The 18119-nt window shown below is 53.1% G+C and overlaps 1 protein-coding gene across 1 annotated transcript; it reads left to right on the top strand.

Annotated features, from left to right (window-relative positions):
* Positions 1-1090: 1090 nt before the first annotated feature.
* Positions 1091-17472, top strand: Map2k2 (mitogen-activated protein kinase kinase 2). Its single transcript, XM_051177297.1, has 11 exons — positions 1091-1334; positions 3364-3574; positions 8975-9121; positions 12271-12348; positions 12789-12840; positions 12913-13037; positions 13154-13367; positions 14689-14753; positions 15647-15708; positions 16304-16349; positions 17221-17472. Exons 1-11 carry the CDS (start codon positions 1243-1245, stop codon positions 17329-17331), a joined length of 1203 nt encoding a protein of 400 aa, XP_051033254.1. The 5' UTR covers positions 1091-1242; the 3' UTR covers positions 17332-17472.
* The last annotated feature ends 647 nt before the right edge of the window (positions 17473-18119 follow it).

Raw genomic sequence — 18119 nt, 5'->3', positions numbered from 1 at the left:
TTGTTCCAAACACTCAGGACAGAGTTCAAGGCCATTCTGGGCTAAAACAACAACAAACAGAAAGGCCAATATGTAGCCCTGCAACTCTTGACTTCCATGTACCTGTTCAGAAGAGCCAAAAACTGGGACCCAGCAAGGCATTTGTACACTCCTAATCACAAGAACTTGATCCCAGACAAATGAGCAAACCCCAAATGGTGGACCCATTATTCTGAAATATTATTCAGGCACTGTGGTTGTTCCTTGAGGACATAGATCTCTGTGAAGTGAGTGATAGAAAGTGGTCCTTAGGATTCACACAGAAATTAGAACGGTGACTGCCAGGGACTGGCAAGGGGAGGGGAGTTCATGTTTCGCTCCCACAAGAGCTTCAATACAGAGCAATGGGAAATGTCCGGTGGGCTGTGCTTAACCGTGAAAACTACTAGAGGCTGAGACGGGAGGATTGCTGGGAGCGGGAGTGAAGCCTGGACAATATCGTAACTTCCAGGTTAGTGTGGGGTACTGAGAACCCATCTCAAAATAAAAACCAAACAGGCAGCAGGGTTCAGTGGGCAGCATTCTCACCGATTGGACAGGCCGCCCGGGCACCACAGGAGCCAGGCAAGATGGCACTGGCCTACCATCCCAGCACTTGAGAGGTTGAGGCAGGTCTTTCAGGGATTGAAGGCTACCCTCAGCTACACAGTGACTGGGAGGCCAATCTAGGTTTACAAAAAACTAAAACAAAACAAGCCCGACTTGATTGATAACACTCGCAGGAGGTTTGGAATGCTTCTGCTAGGCACTCCCTACACCCACACCCTGGAGCCCGGTTCGGCCCACCCCTCGGTGCTGCCTGTGCGCTTGCACTCATAAACCCCGCCCCGCACCTGCGACGCATGCGCAGTCGAGAGTTCGACCGGACGACAGCACGTGCCGTAGACAAGCGTCCACCTCAGTTCTTTCTCCTTCAAGAGCAGGGTGCCACAACGCGCATGCACTTTAACTGAGGGCGGAGCCTCGCTGAGAAAGATCTCGCGAGAACCCGGCCCGCAATCTCGTGGCCGCCCCCTGGTCCTCGGCCTTCAGGCTGCGCCGCAGCGTCAGCTTCGCTCGGCCTCAGCGAAGGTCTCATCACCCCGACGTCCGGGGCTCGGTCGCCTCCCACCGCACGCCCGGCCTAGGCCGCAGTCCCGGGCCCGCGTCGCACCGCCCCCTATGGGCCCCGACTGAGGCGCCGCCGCCGGCTGCGGAGCCCCGATGCTGGCTCGGAGGAAGCCGGTGCTACCGGCGCTCACCATCAATCCTGCCATCGCCGAGGGCCCGTCCCCCACCAGCGAGGGCGCCTCCGAGTGAGTGGGCGGATCCTCGGGGAGGGGCGTGGTCGGAGGCTAGGGGTGTGGTCTGAGGCGATAACAGCAAGGACTGAGAAGAAAGGGGCAGGGCCTGACGAGAAAGCGGTGTGGACGGAGGTGAGAGGGGCGTGGCCTTGAGGACTAGAACAAAGCCTGGTGAGAGGGCGGGGCCGGAGAGGCCAGGCCTGTGGTCTGACAGCTGCTTAGCCTGAGAGGGGAGGGGCGGGGCCTAAGTGAGCCCTGTGGCATGTGAGCCTAGAGGGGCGGGGCATGAGAGAATCCTGGCTTTAGAAGAGAGGCCAGATGCAGTAACCATGGTGTCTTAGAATGGCAGTGGCTGAGGCAGGATGGGGAGAAGGGGCAGGGACTTTCAGGGTGGCTCTGCTGGTAAATCTCTGCTGCCAAAAAAGGGAAACTGAGGGGGGTTGGGTGAGCACGAGAAAGGCGGGTTCTGAAGGTGTTGGGACAAAGAAAGGGGAGGTGGAGAGGGGGTCTGAGAGACCCAAGAAGGGGGAAAGGCACCTGAAAGGGGCCTGGAGAGTGAGGGAAGGGCTGAGGCTTTCCAGATGTGTGTCGGGGTATGGTTAGACAGTGGGACAGTGGAACAGAGAACAAAGCAGGGTAGTGAGGTGAGTGGAGCAGTTTAAGGTACAGAGCCTGCAGTGTCTGCAGAGCTGAAGCCCCAGGAGCTAGATGAGGCAAGACAAGAGGCAGGCCTTGCAGGGGCCAGAAGGAAGAAACACTGGGAGGTGGGTAGGAGGTCCTGGCTTGTATGGGGCAGTGCCCTGGGATGTAGACATGGGTAACTGGCTCACTGGGATGGGGTGGGGTGGGGACACGACATTCCTGAAAGAGGGTCAGGTTGAGGGAGGGTTCATCAAATAAGGTTGGGTATAAGGGTTTCCCGGGTGGAGAGGGAGGTTAAGGCTGGGCTTCCTGAGGGAAAGGGGTGTGCCCAGAGGGCACAGACCAGGGGATCATCAGTAAGAAAAGCCTGGGTGGGGCACCCCTCTGTGGGAATATCAGTGTGACAAAGGACTCCAAAGTACAGCGGAGTCAGGGGCAAGTCAGGTTGGTGGGAATACCTGAGAAGGAAGGTAGATGTTGAGGAACCCCACAAGCTATAAAGATGGCCTGGGGAGCTGGAGAAGGAAGGCTGTGAAATGCTGTTCTAGGAAGAGGTGTGGGGGGTTTCCAGTCTGGAAGTCATAATAATGACATGAGGGGTACCTGAGCTATCTGGGAAAGTGCCTGGAAGACCTGCTCCCACAATGAGGATATGTCAACCAGAGGAGTGGGTGTAGCGCCCTGGAGCTTGTATTGTGCTACCAAAGCTAATGGGTTAGAGCAGCCATTGGGAGTTATAGGAGGTCAAGGACAAAGGAGCAGGCAGACGGCGCTGAGGTACTCAAGGCTGCAGTGCAGAGAACAGGGTAGGGCGGGTGGATGGCTTGTTTGAGGGTCTCACTTGCCCATTAGTGAAGACAGAGTGGTGGGAACAGATTTCCTAATTGTAAAAGCCAAGTCCATGAGGCAGAGACAGGAAGATCACCGATTTAAGCCAACTTAGGCTATAGAGTGAGTTCAAGGGCAGTCTGTGTAACTTTTAGACCCCATCCTAAAAGACAGAGCCTCTGCCTAGAATCTGCATGTGAGAGGCTGGCAGAGGTCGTGCCTAGTGTGCGGGAAGCCACAGCCTCAGCTGTGGTTAAATCACAGGCATGGCTGCTACAACTTTAGTTGATCACCTCATAGTCTTGGTTGTTGGATGCAAAGCTACTTGAAATTCCCTCAGCAAAAACAAGGTCCTGCACTAGGCCTTGGCACACCTGGTCTCTAGCTCCTTCACCTCATGTGGTCTGGAGGTGTCTTGGCTTCTCTGGAGCAGCTTGTCACAATGCCTCCATACCTGGGTATCCAACCTCTGTGTCTGGAACCTGTGTCTCTTTCCTACATGGTAGGGATCTTGGAGTGCAGGCATGGATTTTGGGTCTTTGGCTTACCTTCTGCTCCTGGGGCTCTGCAGGGCGAACCTGGTGGACCTGCAGAAGAAGCTAGAGGAGCTAGACCTGGATGAGCAGCAGAGGAAGCGTCTGGAGGCCTTCCTTACCCAGAAGGCCAAGGTTGGGGAACTCAAGGATGATGACTTTGAGCGGATCTCAGAGCTGGGAGCTGGCAATGGTGGTGTGGTCACTAAGGCCCAGCACAGGCCGTCAGGCCTCATCATGGCCAGAAAGGTGAGGAGGCCAGGGTGGGCATTTGCTGTGCTCAGCTTCTCCTCAGTCGTGATGCTGAAGCAGGGTCTCACTGTGTAGCCCTGTCTAACTTAGAACTTGCTTCGAAGACTAGGCTGACCTGGAATTCAGAGAATTGCCCACCTTGCCAAATTCTGGGACTGGGGATGTGCTGTATTGGGGAGTGCTAGCCTAGTGTGCCCCAGGCCCCAGGTTCTTCCTCACCCAAGAACAAACTGTTGCCAGGACTGGACTGTGAACTACTGACCACTAACTAGATAGAACAAGGCCACATGTGGAGTTTGCACGTCTGTTAGTTAGTTCATGATGGGCTGTAGGGTAGCCTTGGCTCAGTGGCCAGAGCTAGGTTCCATCCCCGTTGTCCCGGGAACATCAGGAAATGCAAAGTCATATTCAGCCTGTGCTACATAAGACCCTACATGGAAAACCAAACAGGTCCATCAGTCTGATCTCTAGAGAAGCAGGACTGCTGGGTGTACACATGTGTATAGCAGAAGGGTTGGTGCCGTTTGGAGCCGTGCTAGCAACTAACCCAGGGTCAGTATACCAGGCAAACTCTGACTACTGAGAAAGAGTAAGCACTGTGATGGTGGGTTTACCTCTGTGCTGGAGCCTCAGAGGAGCCCTGAAGGCCACTTTGTAGCATTGTCCCTTTGTGTCCTTTCTTCCCTCGTGCATCATGGCTTGGTCTCCTGCTTTTCTTTGATTTGAAAGCTCATAGCCTCTGTCTAGTGCCCAGCAGACACCATTCCAGCCACCAGGAGGCTAGTGCATGAGTATTAGTTGAGCCCCAGGGCTTTGGCCAATGAGATGCAAGAGGCTGAGTTGTCCTCATTCTGCAGGATTCTGGCCAGGTGAGGAGGGACCCCTGCCTACTTGCTGGCTCCTCTCCATTAGTGCCCTTAAGGTATGGAAAGGTAAGATAAGGACACAGCCAATGGTGACACCTACACATCAGGTCACTAATGTGTCAACATATCTGGTGTTTCTAGAAGTCTTGAGTGTTCTTGCCTGGGGTCTCCTGTTGAGAATCCACTGCTATACCCTGGGATCTCTACCTGCCTAGTGCACAGAACTGCTGTGGCACTCCAAGGGCAGCAGGGGACCTGAAGAGGGGGCCCGAGTCATTGTGGGAACCCAGGAGTTCCCTAACATGCTGGCTGCATCAAAGATGGAGAGAGTGTGCGGGCAGACATCTGAATGCAGGTCACCCCTGTATGGGGCTACTTTGAAAGTTGTTGGCACCGCTCCCTTGGCCAGCATGCCCATTCTGCCATGTATGTTTATCTTGTCATGATGGACCATACAGAAGGCCCAACATGTCTGCACTCTCCACTTTTGCTTTTTGTGACTGGTCCAGCCTCCAGTGACATCCTTGATCTACAGTCCCAGGTCCCTTGGGCTTTGACCCAGGAAGGGTCAGCAGAACTCAAGTAGCTGCAACACACCTGGGCTAGAAGCTGCTTCTCCATGGCCAGTGACGTTTTTGCCTGAAGCTTGTGTATCTCAGAGGCCATGTCTCTAGCAAGAGCAGCATGTGCAGAGCTGCTGTGTGTGTGCTGTTGTTGGAAGTTGGTGACAGACTTGTGGCACAGTGAGAGTGAGGCTGAGACTGTGCTAGGATTGCATGCTTTTGGAAACATCCATATTCCATGGTCCATGCTCTGGACTGGCTGCCATGACATGTCAAAGGCAGAACCTCCTGAATCTGTTGCACTGTAGGCAATGCACATCTTGCAGATTCTCTGTTTCTCGTCACAAAGGAAGTGAGATCTAACCCTTGCCCCCATCTATACATCTTACTGATGGAGGAGGATGGCCCTGCTAAGGGCTGGACCACTTCTAGCAGAGTACACAGGGACCTACAATCAGGCCTAGACCAGGGGCAATTTGGGTGTTTTCATGCAGATCCAGATCCTCCGGGAAACTTTGGGGGACAGCAGAAATCTGAGTGTTGAAGGCTGTGTTCCAGCTGCACAAGATGGCTGCCATGCATTCAGACTCCTGGAGAGAGATGGGAACTGGCAGGCCAGGACACACATTGCTAACCAAACAGACCCTCAGCTGTTAGTCCCTACCCTTCAGGATTAAGGCAGGTGAATGGATGTCCACCTTGCATGTCCCTCCTCCTGGCTCAGCATGGACCCGAGACATCCATTTCAGTTGCTCTGGCTGGCTCCCAAGTGTACACCATGTTCCCAAACTTCCCAAGTACCAACTGCCCTGCATGTACTGGAAGCTTAGTGTCCATCCTTACCTCCTAGTTGTGGCTATTATCGCTGAACAGCCACCTGGCTCTGGGAAGCAGCCCTAGTTCTGGCTTGACTGCTCGGCAGTGGCAGTGAATACCATTGGGATCTGGACATCCATGGACAAGATGGCTTCTCATCAGGGTGGTTAGCATGCCTGTGGGGGCTCACTGCACTGTCTGAATTCCTGTCAGTGCATCCTCCTCCACCTTAGTACTTATGTCCCACAGGCATCAGATTAATTGTATCCAAAACGCTCTGTGGTAACTGAGAGCCTCCCTCATCTGTGGCCTTGCCCGACTTGGAAGGCCTGATGTATTCCAGGTCTCTGTTCTGCATTTGCTTCTATCTTGCCCAAGATTCTCAGAGTGGACCTGGACCCCCACAAGTCCAGGTCACGTGAGCACCAAGATATGCAGTCCCACCCCACAGGCCCATGTGCAAACACACTAATCCCTAGGACTGAGGCAGAAGGCATGGACTTACCACAGTTGTGGGGTAGGTCAAGTCAGTGAAGCATGGGAGGCAGGGCCATGAGGAAGTCCAGGCCAGCCTGAGCTACTGTACTAGGCTCAATTGAGCTTTTGGGATTCTGGAATGTTGGTGGTTCTCAGATGAGCAATGCTCATCCTTTGTGTGTAAAATACCATTCCCATGTGATTTACTTGCTTTCTGTTGTGGTTTGGCTTAGTATGGTTTTGAGGATTTTTGAGATAGGGTCTTACTACGTAATTGTGCTTATTTTAGAACTCACTTTGTGATCAGGCTGGCCTTGAACTCAAAAAGATCTGCCAGCCTCTGCCTCCTGCATGCCAGGATTAAAGGCGTATGCCATTGTGCCAGGCTGGCAAAGCTCTTGCTCTGTTGCTCAGGCTGACTTAGGCTCCTTAGCCTCCTGAGGGAAAGGTCCTCAGGTGTGTCCTCACTCTTGGCTTCCGTTTTGTGATTTTATTTATTTTATTTTATTTTATTTTGATTTATTTTGAAGACAGGGTTTCTCTGTGTATCCCTGTCTGTCCTGGAACTCACTCTGTAGACCAGGCTGGCCTTGAGCACATAGATTGCTTATCTGCCTTGTGAGAGCTGGGATTAAGGGTGTGCGCTACCATGCCCATCATGGTTTTAACTTTTTAAGATTTATTTGTTATGTATACCATGTTTTGCCTCCATGTATTCCTGCCCGCTAGAAAAGGCACCAAATCTCATTATAGATGGTTGTGAGCCACATGCTGGGAAATGAACTCAGGCCCTCTGGAAGAGCAGCCAGTGCTCTTAACATCTGAGCCATCTCTCCAGCCCCTGATTTTAACTTAAAAAAAAAAAAAAAAAACTAAACATAAAAAAGTGTGTGTGTGCCCAAAGGCAAGAAGACACTGGCTCCTCTGTAGGTAGTGCTACATGGGGTTGTGAGCAGCCACATGGGGCACCAGAAACAACTCAGGTCTCCTGTAAGAGCTGCCAGTGCCATCTCTGCAGCCTGCTTTGTTTTCCTATGAAATGGTGCTCATGGACACCAGGCTCTGCCCAAGTGGCCATTTAGAGCAAATCCTCAGATGAGGTGCCCCCTGCATCAGACCCCTTTTGGTCTGTGAATGTGTGTTGGGATGCCGTCCCTGCTTGACCCAGGGGAGGAGGTAGCATCATGGCAAAGTGTTCCTTTGTCCTGCTAGGATGGATGTCGGGGTAGTGCTGAGTACCTTTATTTAGGACTAATAGTGGGACTAGGCTTGGTATACAGATCTTTGCAGGACCTACAGGGACCACAAGATCACAGGGGTACTTCCTAGGCCTCTCAGCTATTGTCATGGACAGAATCATCCTTACCTGTCCTGAATTCAGCTGACTCCTTCATGCCCCAGTTGCCTTCCCTGGGTGGCTTTTTGTCCTTTTGTGGAAAGACTTTCCCAGCTTGCCTCCTGTTCACTAGCTATATCAGTGACACCTGGTTGTGTTTTTTGTGCGGTTGGTTCCCCAGCAGGCATTTCCACCTCAGCTTGTCTCTCCTCAACTTGTGACCCCTGCATTGTCCGTGGTCCATGTAGAGACTTGCTCTGACTCCAGACAGCCCATATGCCCATGGCCTGCAGTGAAGCAGTGGTGGGCCTCATCCCCCCACCCCCCACCCCCGTGCTGAGTGTAAACCAAGGCCTTCCCTATAGACCCTAGGGTGTCCTGTGGACATGGGATGCCCCATGAACCCTAGGCCTGCCTTGCAGGCTCTTACATGTGCTTCCTGCTTAGCCACGCCAGCTTCTAGGAGTAACTAACACCTTGCCTCCCTGGACAGATTTAGAGACTTGATCTCCTATATGGCTCTTATGAGCCTGGCCATGGCTGCTTCCTCACAGTATCTCTTTTATGTAGACTCCACTTTGGGAGGATGGGGAGGGGATTAGTGCTGCTGGGCTCTGGACAAAGCTTAGAGTACTGAGTGGGCTCTGGGAATGGTGGGTCTAGAGGAAGATGGGCGCTGCTGTTGCCTGGGTATATAGAGTAGCTTGGTTAAACAGCTTGGTTGTCATGTAATTCGCATGAGCTTGGTGCATCCCACACACACACACACACACAAGAATAGAATGGTTACTGTCCCCTTTTTTTTTTTTTTTTTTTTTTTTTTTTTTTGTCTGTCTTTTGTTTTTTTCTGAGATAGGGTCTCTCTGTGTAGCCCTGGCTGTCTTAGAACTCACTGTGTAGACCAAGCTGGCCTCCAACTCACAGAGATCCCCTGCCTCTGCCTCCTGGGCTGGGATTAAAGGTGTGGGCCACCACTGCCTGGCCTTAACTTTCCCTGTTTTTAAATCTTCATTTAGGCCAGTTTTACTGAAAGACTAAAAACATTACACACCAGTCTCTGGCACCTATGAATCCACTGCCCAGTTGTGGATTTGCCTATTTTAGGCATTTCTTGTGGAGTCTTGTGTCTGTGTCTCTCACTGACCATGATGTCCTTCCGTATTGTGTGTAGGCAAGCATGTTGTGTGCCCCACTTTAAGCATTGGACACAAAGGTACCCTGGGCACTCCTGTAAGGCATGTGGGTGATATCTTCTCACAAGCAGACCCAGTATTGGGTCTGTGGGGCGGTAGCCAGAACATCCTTCCCTTTGCTCAACAGCCATTCTTCCTCCTTGCAGCTGATCCATCTGGAGATCAAACCAGCCGTACGCAACCAGATCATCCGGGAGCTACAGGTGCTGCATGAATGCAACTCGCCCTACATTGTGGGCTTCTACGGAGCCTTCTACAGTGATGGCGAGATCAGCATCTGCATGGAGCACATGGTGAGGGCTCTCTGTTCCCATCCACCCTCCTTACCCACTGCTCTCATCGGGGGTGTGGGGCAGTGGTGAGCGGTACACAAATTTGTGGTCTTTGAGATCCAGGGAGTCTATAGGGTGGGGTCCCCACGCTATGCATGTGCCCACTGTGGGAAGTGGGTTACTCTTCCAGTAGCTGTTTGTCATGCTCTGAGCTGGGGAGAATGCACCTAGGCACATGGGCCTCAGCTTCAGATGGGAGCCATGCGCCTCACTCTCTAGATAACAGTCTGGGTCTCCAGACTTGATCAAGAATGGTGAGAATTCTGCCTTGTCTCTGCCATGCCCCCTAACCTGCTGAGCCAGGCGCCAGACTCCTGAGACTCAAAAGGCTTGGCAGTTGCTGTGGTTCTCAACTGTGCCTTGTGAGTACACAGACCTGGGGACCATTTTGTATGAGAAGCAGGAAGTGGATGTGAAGAAGATACATTTAGCTGGCGGGAGATCCTCTCATGGCTTTTAGCCCTGTCTCTCCGCCTACCCTGCTTGGCTTAGGGATGAGTAGGCCCTGGGTGTGTGGCCCTCCTCCTCCTATCCCTTCATAGATGTGTGGTCAAAGGCTTCCTGATCCTCTTTAGGAAGGGGACTTCATCCTGTGTGTCAAGGAACTTAAATCCTCACTGACACAGTGGCTGGCAGCCCAGCTTAGGCACAGTGCTAAAGGAGTGCTCCAAGTCTGCAGGTATATGAGGCTCCTATAGGCAGGAGGATTGCCTTGAGTTTGAGGTGCTATCTCAGAACAAAACAAAACCAAGCCAGGTGGTGGTGTTTTTTCACCAGTCTAAAAGGATAGAAAAGAAGGCCTCTCTGCCTTCCTTGCAGATGGAATTTCGTTGTAAATCTTAGATCACCTGCTAGGGGTGTGTCCTGGGTGAAAGGCCTACCCTTGGGGATAGTGTTGGGTGGCCATTTGACTGGTCCTGGCCCTAGTCCACTTGCAGTTTTAGGATGCCACAGAAACTGTGTTTGGCTCCAGAGGTTACACTCAGTGACTACGCCACCTGCTTGGCTCCTAGGGACAGGCAGCAATGGGCTGAGCTGTCCTCTATTAATGGCTTGTGGTAGACAGCACACCAGAGAACCCATCAGTCACAGGAGGAGGATGCAGCTGTGGCCTCTGGTGCAGCTCTGAGTCCCATCCTATGGTGGTTCACATTCAGCCAGACCTTGCGAAGGGCAAGCTGACATCCAGGCTATAACTCTGCATGTACCATGGCATGGCCTTGGGCTGACAGGACCTCCTACAAGCATATGTACACAAAGGGCTTATTTCTGATCTGGAGTGTTCCATCTTAAGAAAAGGCTCCTGCAGAGTTGAGCTGTTCACCCCACCAAGAAGGAGAGGGAGAAGCTGGGGTCCTGACATCCTCTTCCCACCAGCACCACCTCTCAGGCCCTACCACCTACCTTCCTGTAGAACCAACTGTTACTGTAGAGGAGAAGCTGCTGCTATAGGTCCTGCCAAGAGCCTGCTGGGGTGCTTACACTGTCTTTTACCGTGCTGTGGAGGGATATCAGGGAGAGCAGAAGATTCTAGGGCTCGGCCTGCTTTATCTGTGTTTGAGTCTTTCATAAAAAAATTTCTGATGCAGCTAGGTGGTGGCACACACCTTTAATCCCAGCACTCAGGAGGCAGAGGCCAGAGGATCTCTGTGAGTTTGAGGGCAGCCTGGTCTACAGAGTGAGTTCCACGACAGGCTCTAAAGTTATACAGAGAAATACTGTCTCAAAAATCAAAAAAACAAACAAACAAACAAGAAAGAAAGAAAGAAAGAAAGAAAGAAAGAAAGAAAGAAAGAAAATGATGGCATTTTCTTTGGGTCGCCAACCAGTTTCCAAATAAAGACACAAAGACTTGCTATTAATTGTCAATGCTTGGCCTTAGTTTCGGCTTGTCTCACTAGCTCTTTTAACTTAACCTGTTACTATTCATCTTTTTACCTTGCTTTCATTCAGTATGTCCTACTCCTACCGTCAACCATCCCCCCCAGTCTAAATTCCTCCTCCTACATACTCTCCCTGCCTGAAAGTCCTGCCTATACTTCCTTCAGCTTTTTATTAGAACAATCAGGTGCCTTAGGCAGGCAAGGTAAAACAGTACACATCTTTGTATAGTTAAACAAATGCAGCATATCTTTGTATAGTTATTCCACAACAGTGTGATGGTGACCGTCTCTAGAGCACTGGGGGCACATACAGGGACTGGCAGGTAGCATCTGAATTTAGGCATCTTGCTCTGAACACTATGACCAGGCTATGATCATCTGAGCTCGCCCCCAGGGACTCTCAGCCATGCCTAGGGATGTGTGTAGCTGCCATAGTCAGGGAGTTGGGAAGAGGCCTGTCAGGCCTCAACAGACAGACCAGGCCCTCCTCAGCACCCTTCAGGGCACAGTGGGGCCTAACAGAAGCTGTGGGCCCTGCTGCCCTCACTAGACAGCAACCTGTCCTTTCCCCAGTTCCCAGCCAGGGTCAACTACAATCTCAGTCAAAGCATAGGGCTCCAGTGACCCAATACACAGCTGGACAGGTCCACTGGAAGGCCAGCCACCTGGGTGATAGTCCACCTATGTGTTCCAGCAGCTCCCGAGATAGCTGGGTCTTCTGGACCTGCTCTGTGTGTCCCTCTGAGCACTGTGGCAGGGAAGCACAGGAGGGGGCCCCTTTCTGACCTCATCTTCTGAGGTCCTATTTTCCTGTGTCAGTTTAGAAATACAGGTGTGACAAATTGGCAGTGACTGCCTAGTGTCCTGGCCCAACTGGAGTCAGGACAGTATTTCCTCATATGTTGAATACAATCGGGGCAGTGCCCTGGGTGTGAGGAACAGCCATGTTGGTGATCTGTGGGACCTGTTCCTGCTGCTCTTCTGTGGGGCACAGCCTCCCGAGACAAATGGCTGTGAGCCAGGCCTGTCCCATCTCCCTAAGGAGCCCCAGTCTCACCACCTTTTCCCTACTGTTCTGGTACAAGGAGCCAGCTCTTGACAGAGGTTCAGGGCTCCACAAACTCCCATACCACACACCTACTTGGGAACCTATGGAGAGCAAAGGCTGCTGGTGGTTGGGTTTCTTGACAAGGCCCGCTGCTCAGCTGCTGCTATCTCTGCATGTAGGATGGTGGCTCACTGGACCAGGTACTGAAGGAGGCCAAGCGGATCCCTGAGGACATCTTGGGGAAGGTCAGCATTGCGGTGAGTTGGCCAGCTGCTGGTCCTCCACTGGCAGCCCCTCCCTAGGAGACTGAGCAGTCAAGTCCTAATCTGTCTGGGGTCCTCTGCTAGCCTCTCCCCAGAATTTAGTGAACACCCACCCAGCATTTAGGAAACAGGGGCAGCCTGGTCTACTAGTAAGTTCCAGGTCAATTAGGGCTATAAACTGGTCATCTCAACAGTCGACTGAGGCAGGAGGATTGCAGTGGCCCTGTGCTTTTAAATATGGACAGTGACCATGTGCTTGCTGCAAGTACCCATGTGGGGCTTGGGTACTTAATGTGTCACTCAGCTGCTATGGCGCTATCCTCCTGTGGCTAGGGAGGTTCATTGCAGCCTAGAGCTGGTGCTGGTGGCACAGAGGCTACCCACCTCTGACCTCTGACCTGGCTGGTGGGGCTACCATGCTATCTTCAATGCAGGTGCTCCGAGGCCTGGCATACCTCCGTGAGAAGCACCAGATCATGCACAGAGGTGAGTGGGTTATTGTGTGCATGTGCAAGCTGGCCACAGCAGGCACAGACTCACACACTGCCCTGTGTGCAGATGTGAAGCCCTCCAACATCCTTGTGAACTCTCGTGGTGAGATCAAGCTGTGTGACTTCGGGGTGAGCGGCCAACTGATTGACTCCATGGCTAATTCGTTTGTTGGAACACGCTCCTACATGTCTGTGAGTATCCTGGCCCCCTCTGCACACATTCTCGGTGGGGTCCATCTGTGGTTGTGAGTGTGGCCCCTGTCCTATTGCTGCCAACCCCAGCTCTGTCCCTGTCTCCTCTCCGACAGCCAGAGCGGCTACAGGGCACGCATTACTCTGTGCAGTCAGACATCTGGAGCATGGGACTGTCACTGGTGGAGCTGGCCATCGGGAGGTACCCCATCCCCCCACCTGATGCCAAGGAACTAGAGGCCAGCTTTGGGCGGCCTGTAGTCGATGGCGCAGACGGAGAGCCCCATAGTGTCTCGCCGCGGCCCAGGCCGCCTGGACGCCCCATCAGCGGTACGGGACAGGGCAGCTAGCTTGGGAGGGACAGATTTGGAACCAGCTGCCATCCTGCTGGCCCTTTCTCTGCACCAGCTGTCCCCTGGACAGGGCATGCTGTGGTCAGCAGTCCTCAGATGGTCCTAGGCTTCCTGGGGACAGAGCTGCAGGCAGTGAGTGTCTCACCGTAAGGCCAAGGCAGCTGCACCTGTTGCTGCCAGCTGGAAGGCCGGAAGCTCCTCTCTGGGGCAGGCCTTGGCCAGCTGCTGGGTTTCCCAGTATTTCCTCATGAAAATGCGTAAGTAAGGGCTGGGGTACAAAGGGTGCAGATACAGCTAGCAGCCTGCCCCTGAATTCGGTGACATCCCTGGGGCTAGGTCCTTAGCTGCACAGGAAGCACAGACCAGTTGCCAGGGGTCCTAGGGAGATAGTCCAGCCCTTTGAGTGGCTGCCTTGGCCACTGAGAGTCAGGCGCAGCCTCTGCAGAGCACCAGGTGCTGGGATTTAAGCAGCTTGTTGGGAGTGTGGATGCCTTTATGATTGCTGAAACAAGGTATAAACTCTGAGGCTTGCTTCCTGGAGGCCCAGTGGTTAGCACATCAAGAGCTGGGTAAAGCTGTCCACTCTACCTGGTTCTAGAACATTCAACCACCCCTAAAGGAACTCACATGTTCTGATGTCCGGCCCTCAGTCCCCTCTGGACATTTCCTGTTATGGAGCTCACACTGTGTGAATATGTGCCTTGGTCTCACTAAGCACAATGGGAAGTCCCTTGCATGTGGCTGGACTTGTTCATTGTGTGTGGTGTGTGATTCTCAAGCCCTTATGAGCAGAGAGCCCCCTCCCCACCCTGCATCCTGATCTGGCTACTCACCCTGACACTGGATTTCGGGACATGTTCCTCAGCTGACCCCTTCTTGATGCCACCAGGGCCCCCAATCTTCTGGTGAACTGTTGTGACATCAGGCCAGCTTATTGGCCAGCATCTACCCTGCTTGAATCCCAAAGCAGCAGCTGTGGCTGGATGGGCAGATCGCACAGTTCAGCTGCTAGCCATCAGTGCCTTGAGCAATGGTCACCACCTGTCAACCCTCTGTTCCAAGTCCTCAGCAGCTGCTCTGCAAGATCTCATCAGTTTCCTCGATTAGTCACCAGACCCCCTCCCCCACCTACCAGGCCCTTAGAGCGACAGGGCTGTCTGTGACTGACTGGGCTGTAATCATCCTCAGTTAGATGAGTGACTTCTTGGGACACTCCTGCAGGAGTGCAGAAGTAAGGCCGGGCAGGGGCACCCTCTTTTGTCTTCCCCCAGTTATCTGTCCTTTGTCCTGCCAACTAGGTCATGGGATGGACAGCCGACCTGCCATGGCCATCTTTGAACTGCTGGACTACATCGTAAATGAGGTGTGTGCCCTTGGCCTTCAGGCACTTTGCTCAGGGAGTTAGCTGACCTATTGTGGATGTTGCCTGGGGGAGGGAATACAACCCTATTGTAGATGCTGTGGGCTAGGGGCATCTGGAGGCCCTCCCCTCAGTAAAATCCAGTCAGGTGTTGACAGCAGGCCTATGACCCCAGCCCCTCAGAAGCTCAGGTAGAAAGCTCTTGAGTTGGAGGGGGTCAGTGTCGGCCAGCCTGGGCTAGAACTGTGGCCATCTCCATAAGAAGAGGATTGAGGACATGGAAGAGCTCCTGCCTAAAATCCCACAGGGAGGGGCTAGGTTACCTCCTCAGGATCACACACATAGGTGAAGTTTCTTCATAGCTCCACCTCCTACAGTAGGAAGTTAGATGTGTTTGGGTCTAGAGGGCTCTTTGAGCAGGCTTGCTTCTGACCTACTACCCTTGTACCTGAGGCTAAGGCAGGAGGATGGCCTTGAGTTCAGTCACATAGTGAGTTCCAAATCAGTCTCAAGTATAGTTCGAGACCCTGACTCAAAAGGATAAACGGTCCACAATGGAACAAAAAATCCAAGCCCGTCTCCAGAAGGAACCAAGGTCATGTGTGGATGTACATCCCTAGAGCAAGAGGACATGGGCCATGGACGCTCCTATCCTGATGTGACTGAGCCTGGGTGACAGGGTTGCCACTGTGCCTGACAGTGGCTCCAGATCAGCCAGTGCTTCTCCCAGGAAGTCCTGGAGCCATGCTTCACAGGAAGGGTTCCACCTGTACCACAGGGCGTCTCTGCCCACCTGCTTGATGGTGTGGAGAAGCTAAACTGGAGAAGCCCAGCACAGTGAGGGAGTGGCCAGAGTCCCTGCAGCCACCCAAGTGACCCTTCCCTGTCCTTCACAGCCACCTCCCAAGCTGCCCAGTGGTGTATTCAGCTCGGACTTCCAGGAGTTTGTGAATAAATGGTGAGGTGGGTCCCCGGGGATGGGAGAGGTAGCTCCACACTCCAGCCATGGGTTCCTGGGCCAGCCACTGTGTACAGTTGAGTTCAGTGTTTCCCCCACACCTGGGTGCCTATGCACGGCCCCTGGTCCTGTTCCAGAGCTCCCACCCAGTGGACATCTGGGGGAGGTGGTTAGCTGAGCCTCTGAACCCCTAGCCCTTGAAGTTTGGTCAGCTGTGGTGAGGTGTTTTCCTGAGCACAATGGGGCCAGGAGGCAGTCTGCTTGTGTGCGGGGTAGTGGAGTTGCCAAGCTCCCTCTGCATTTGCCAGTTCATTAGAAATTTAGCTGTATGTGGCAGGGATGCACTCCTGATGTTCCAACACTCTGGAGGACAAGGTTATCCTCTGCTGGTGAGTTCAAAGCCACCCTGTGCTACATAAACCCAAAAATATTGCAAAAAAAGAGAAAGAAAGGAAGGAAGAAAAGAAAAGGAAAGAGAGAAAAAGAGAGAAAGAAAGAAATCAAGGGCTACTGGTAATCAGTCCCCCTATACACCCCTTAGAGCGTCTAAGCTGCAGCTACTGAGTGACATTCCCATTTTGTCTCCTTGTGCTAGCCTCATTAAAAACCCAGCAGAGCGAGCAGATCTGAAGATGCTGATGGTGAGTGGAGATGTGCCCTAAGCTTGGGCACTGTTGGGCTGTCTGCATGGCTACCTCATACCACCCAGAGGCCTGGACCATCTGTGAGGCTTGGATTTTCTGTGACAGGAAAACACTCTATAGGCCTGCACCCTGCAAGCCCTCCTACAGGGTGGGATTTACCGTGCAGACCTCAGCAGTCCCACTGCACAGGCCTAATCTGGTTTAAGTGCCATCTGTCTCTTAGGCCCCTGAAAAGGAAAGCCATGTTAGTCTCAGGTATGTGCGTCCCTGCTCCACTCCAGAGATGGCCTTAGTTGCCTCATAGCTGGGTGTGGTAGCACATGCCTGCCATGCCAACAGGCGGAGGCCAGACTAGGCACACATGCTTCTTCTTGGCATTCAGGGAGTTGAGGCACAAGTATTAAAATTTCAAGGTTTGTCTTTGACTTCATAGTAGTTTAAGGCTATCCTGGACTTTGTGAGAATATCACAGAAAGAAAAAGCAGTGGGTTGGGCAGTGGCATACACCTTTAGTCCTAACACTCTGGAGGCAGAGACAGGAGGAGCTCTTGGTTTAAGGCCAGCCTGGTCTACAGAGCGAGTTGCAGAGCTACACAGAGAAGCCCTGTCTCAAAAAGCAACAACAAAAAGAAGAAATCCAAGAAAGAGGAGAGGGGTAGCCATGCCCCCCTGTGACCAGGCAATGGGTTCCTGTGTCACCCACCCACACCTACCCTGTGAAGGAGGCAGGGTCATAGGGATGGTTAACCAGCCCCAGCATACCCTCAGCCAGACTTGGGATGTGCCGCTGTTGTGAATGGAGTAGGTAGAGGAACAGGTAGAGGCCAGGGGCATCCCAGGCTGTGACTGATAACCCTGCCTTTTTCAGAACCACGCCTTCATCAAGCGCTCCGAGGGGGAGGAGGTGGACTTCGCAGGCTGGCTGTGCCGAATCCTGCGGCTGAAGCAGCCCAGCACACCCACGCGCACTGCAGTCTGACAACCTTCGCCCAAAAGCCTCTATGTCCTTGTCCCTGCTGGCACAGTGGCCGCCTCTGGGAATGGTGAAGCTATGTGTTGTGGCAGGGGACCTGCTTCCATGCGTTTGACAAACCAAACAAAATGGAGAAAGAGAAAGCTGCCACTGTGCTCCTGGCCCATTGCTCGCGCTCGCCAGGTGGAAAAAGGCAGGGCCAAGGGGGGAGGGAGGAAGCAATGCCTCCTTCCCTACAGAGGGTGTGGGAGCAGGGCTCCAGGGAGCACAGCTGAGGGGCTGGCCTGTGCTGAGCAGGAAGTTCCCTGCTGCCCTCTGGGATAAAGACCCCAGTAGATCTGGGAGATCTAGATAAGAGCCTCCTCACAGCTTGTGGCAACCCCACAAGTGCTGGGCAGCCCTGTCACCTCCGCCTACCCACCCACCCATCAGAGTCAAACTCAGCCACAGTGGGCTATAAAGAAAGTGGAGAGGGCTCTTCAAGTTCCCACAGCTTGAGGAACCTGAGGTTGGAGCATACCCTCTAACACTGACATGACCCAGAGCCAGCATTGTAGAAGTGCTGGGGCTTGCAGTCTGAGCTGTGTGTCATCGTCCTGTACAGTTCAGCTGCAGAGCCTCAGTTGCTAGGAATGAGAGGCTGTGAGGAGGCTAAGAAACAGGAAGTATACAATGCAGTGGGGGAGGGGCTGCCCTTGTACACCTCACTGCCATGAGTTACTTCCCATGAGTCCTGTGGAATCCTGTGGTACCCAAACACTGGGAGCGCTGAGGCAGGAGGATGGCAGACTTTA

This window comes from Phodopus roborovskii, unplaced genomic scaffold, assembly GCF_943737965.1.
Source record: "Phodopus roborovskii unplaced genomic scaffold, PHOROB, whole genome shotgun sequence".
Taxonomy (NCBI): Eukaryota; Metazoa; Chordata; class Mammalia; order Rodentia; family Cricetidae; genus Phodopus; species Phodopus roborovskii.
This window is presented reverse-complemented; position numbering and strand designations above follow the sequence as displayed.

Coding starts and splice junctions, on each gene's coding strand:
- Map2k2 (XM_051177297.1), top strand. CDS start 1,243: ATGCTGGCTCGGAGGAAGCCGGTGCTACCGGCGCTCACCATCAATCCT. Junction 12,841..12,912: donor GCACCAGATCATGCACAGAG/GTGAGTGGGTTA, acceptor CCCTGTGTGCAG/ATGTGAAGCCCTCCAACATC. Junction 14,754..15,646: donor TGGACTACATCGTAAATGAG/GTGTGTGCCCTT, acceptor TGTCCTTCACAG/CCACCTCCCAAGCTGCCCAG.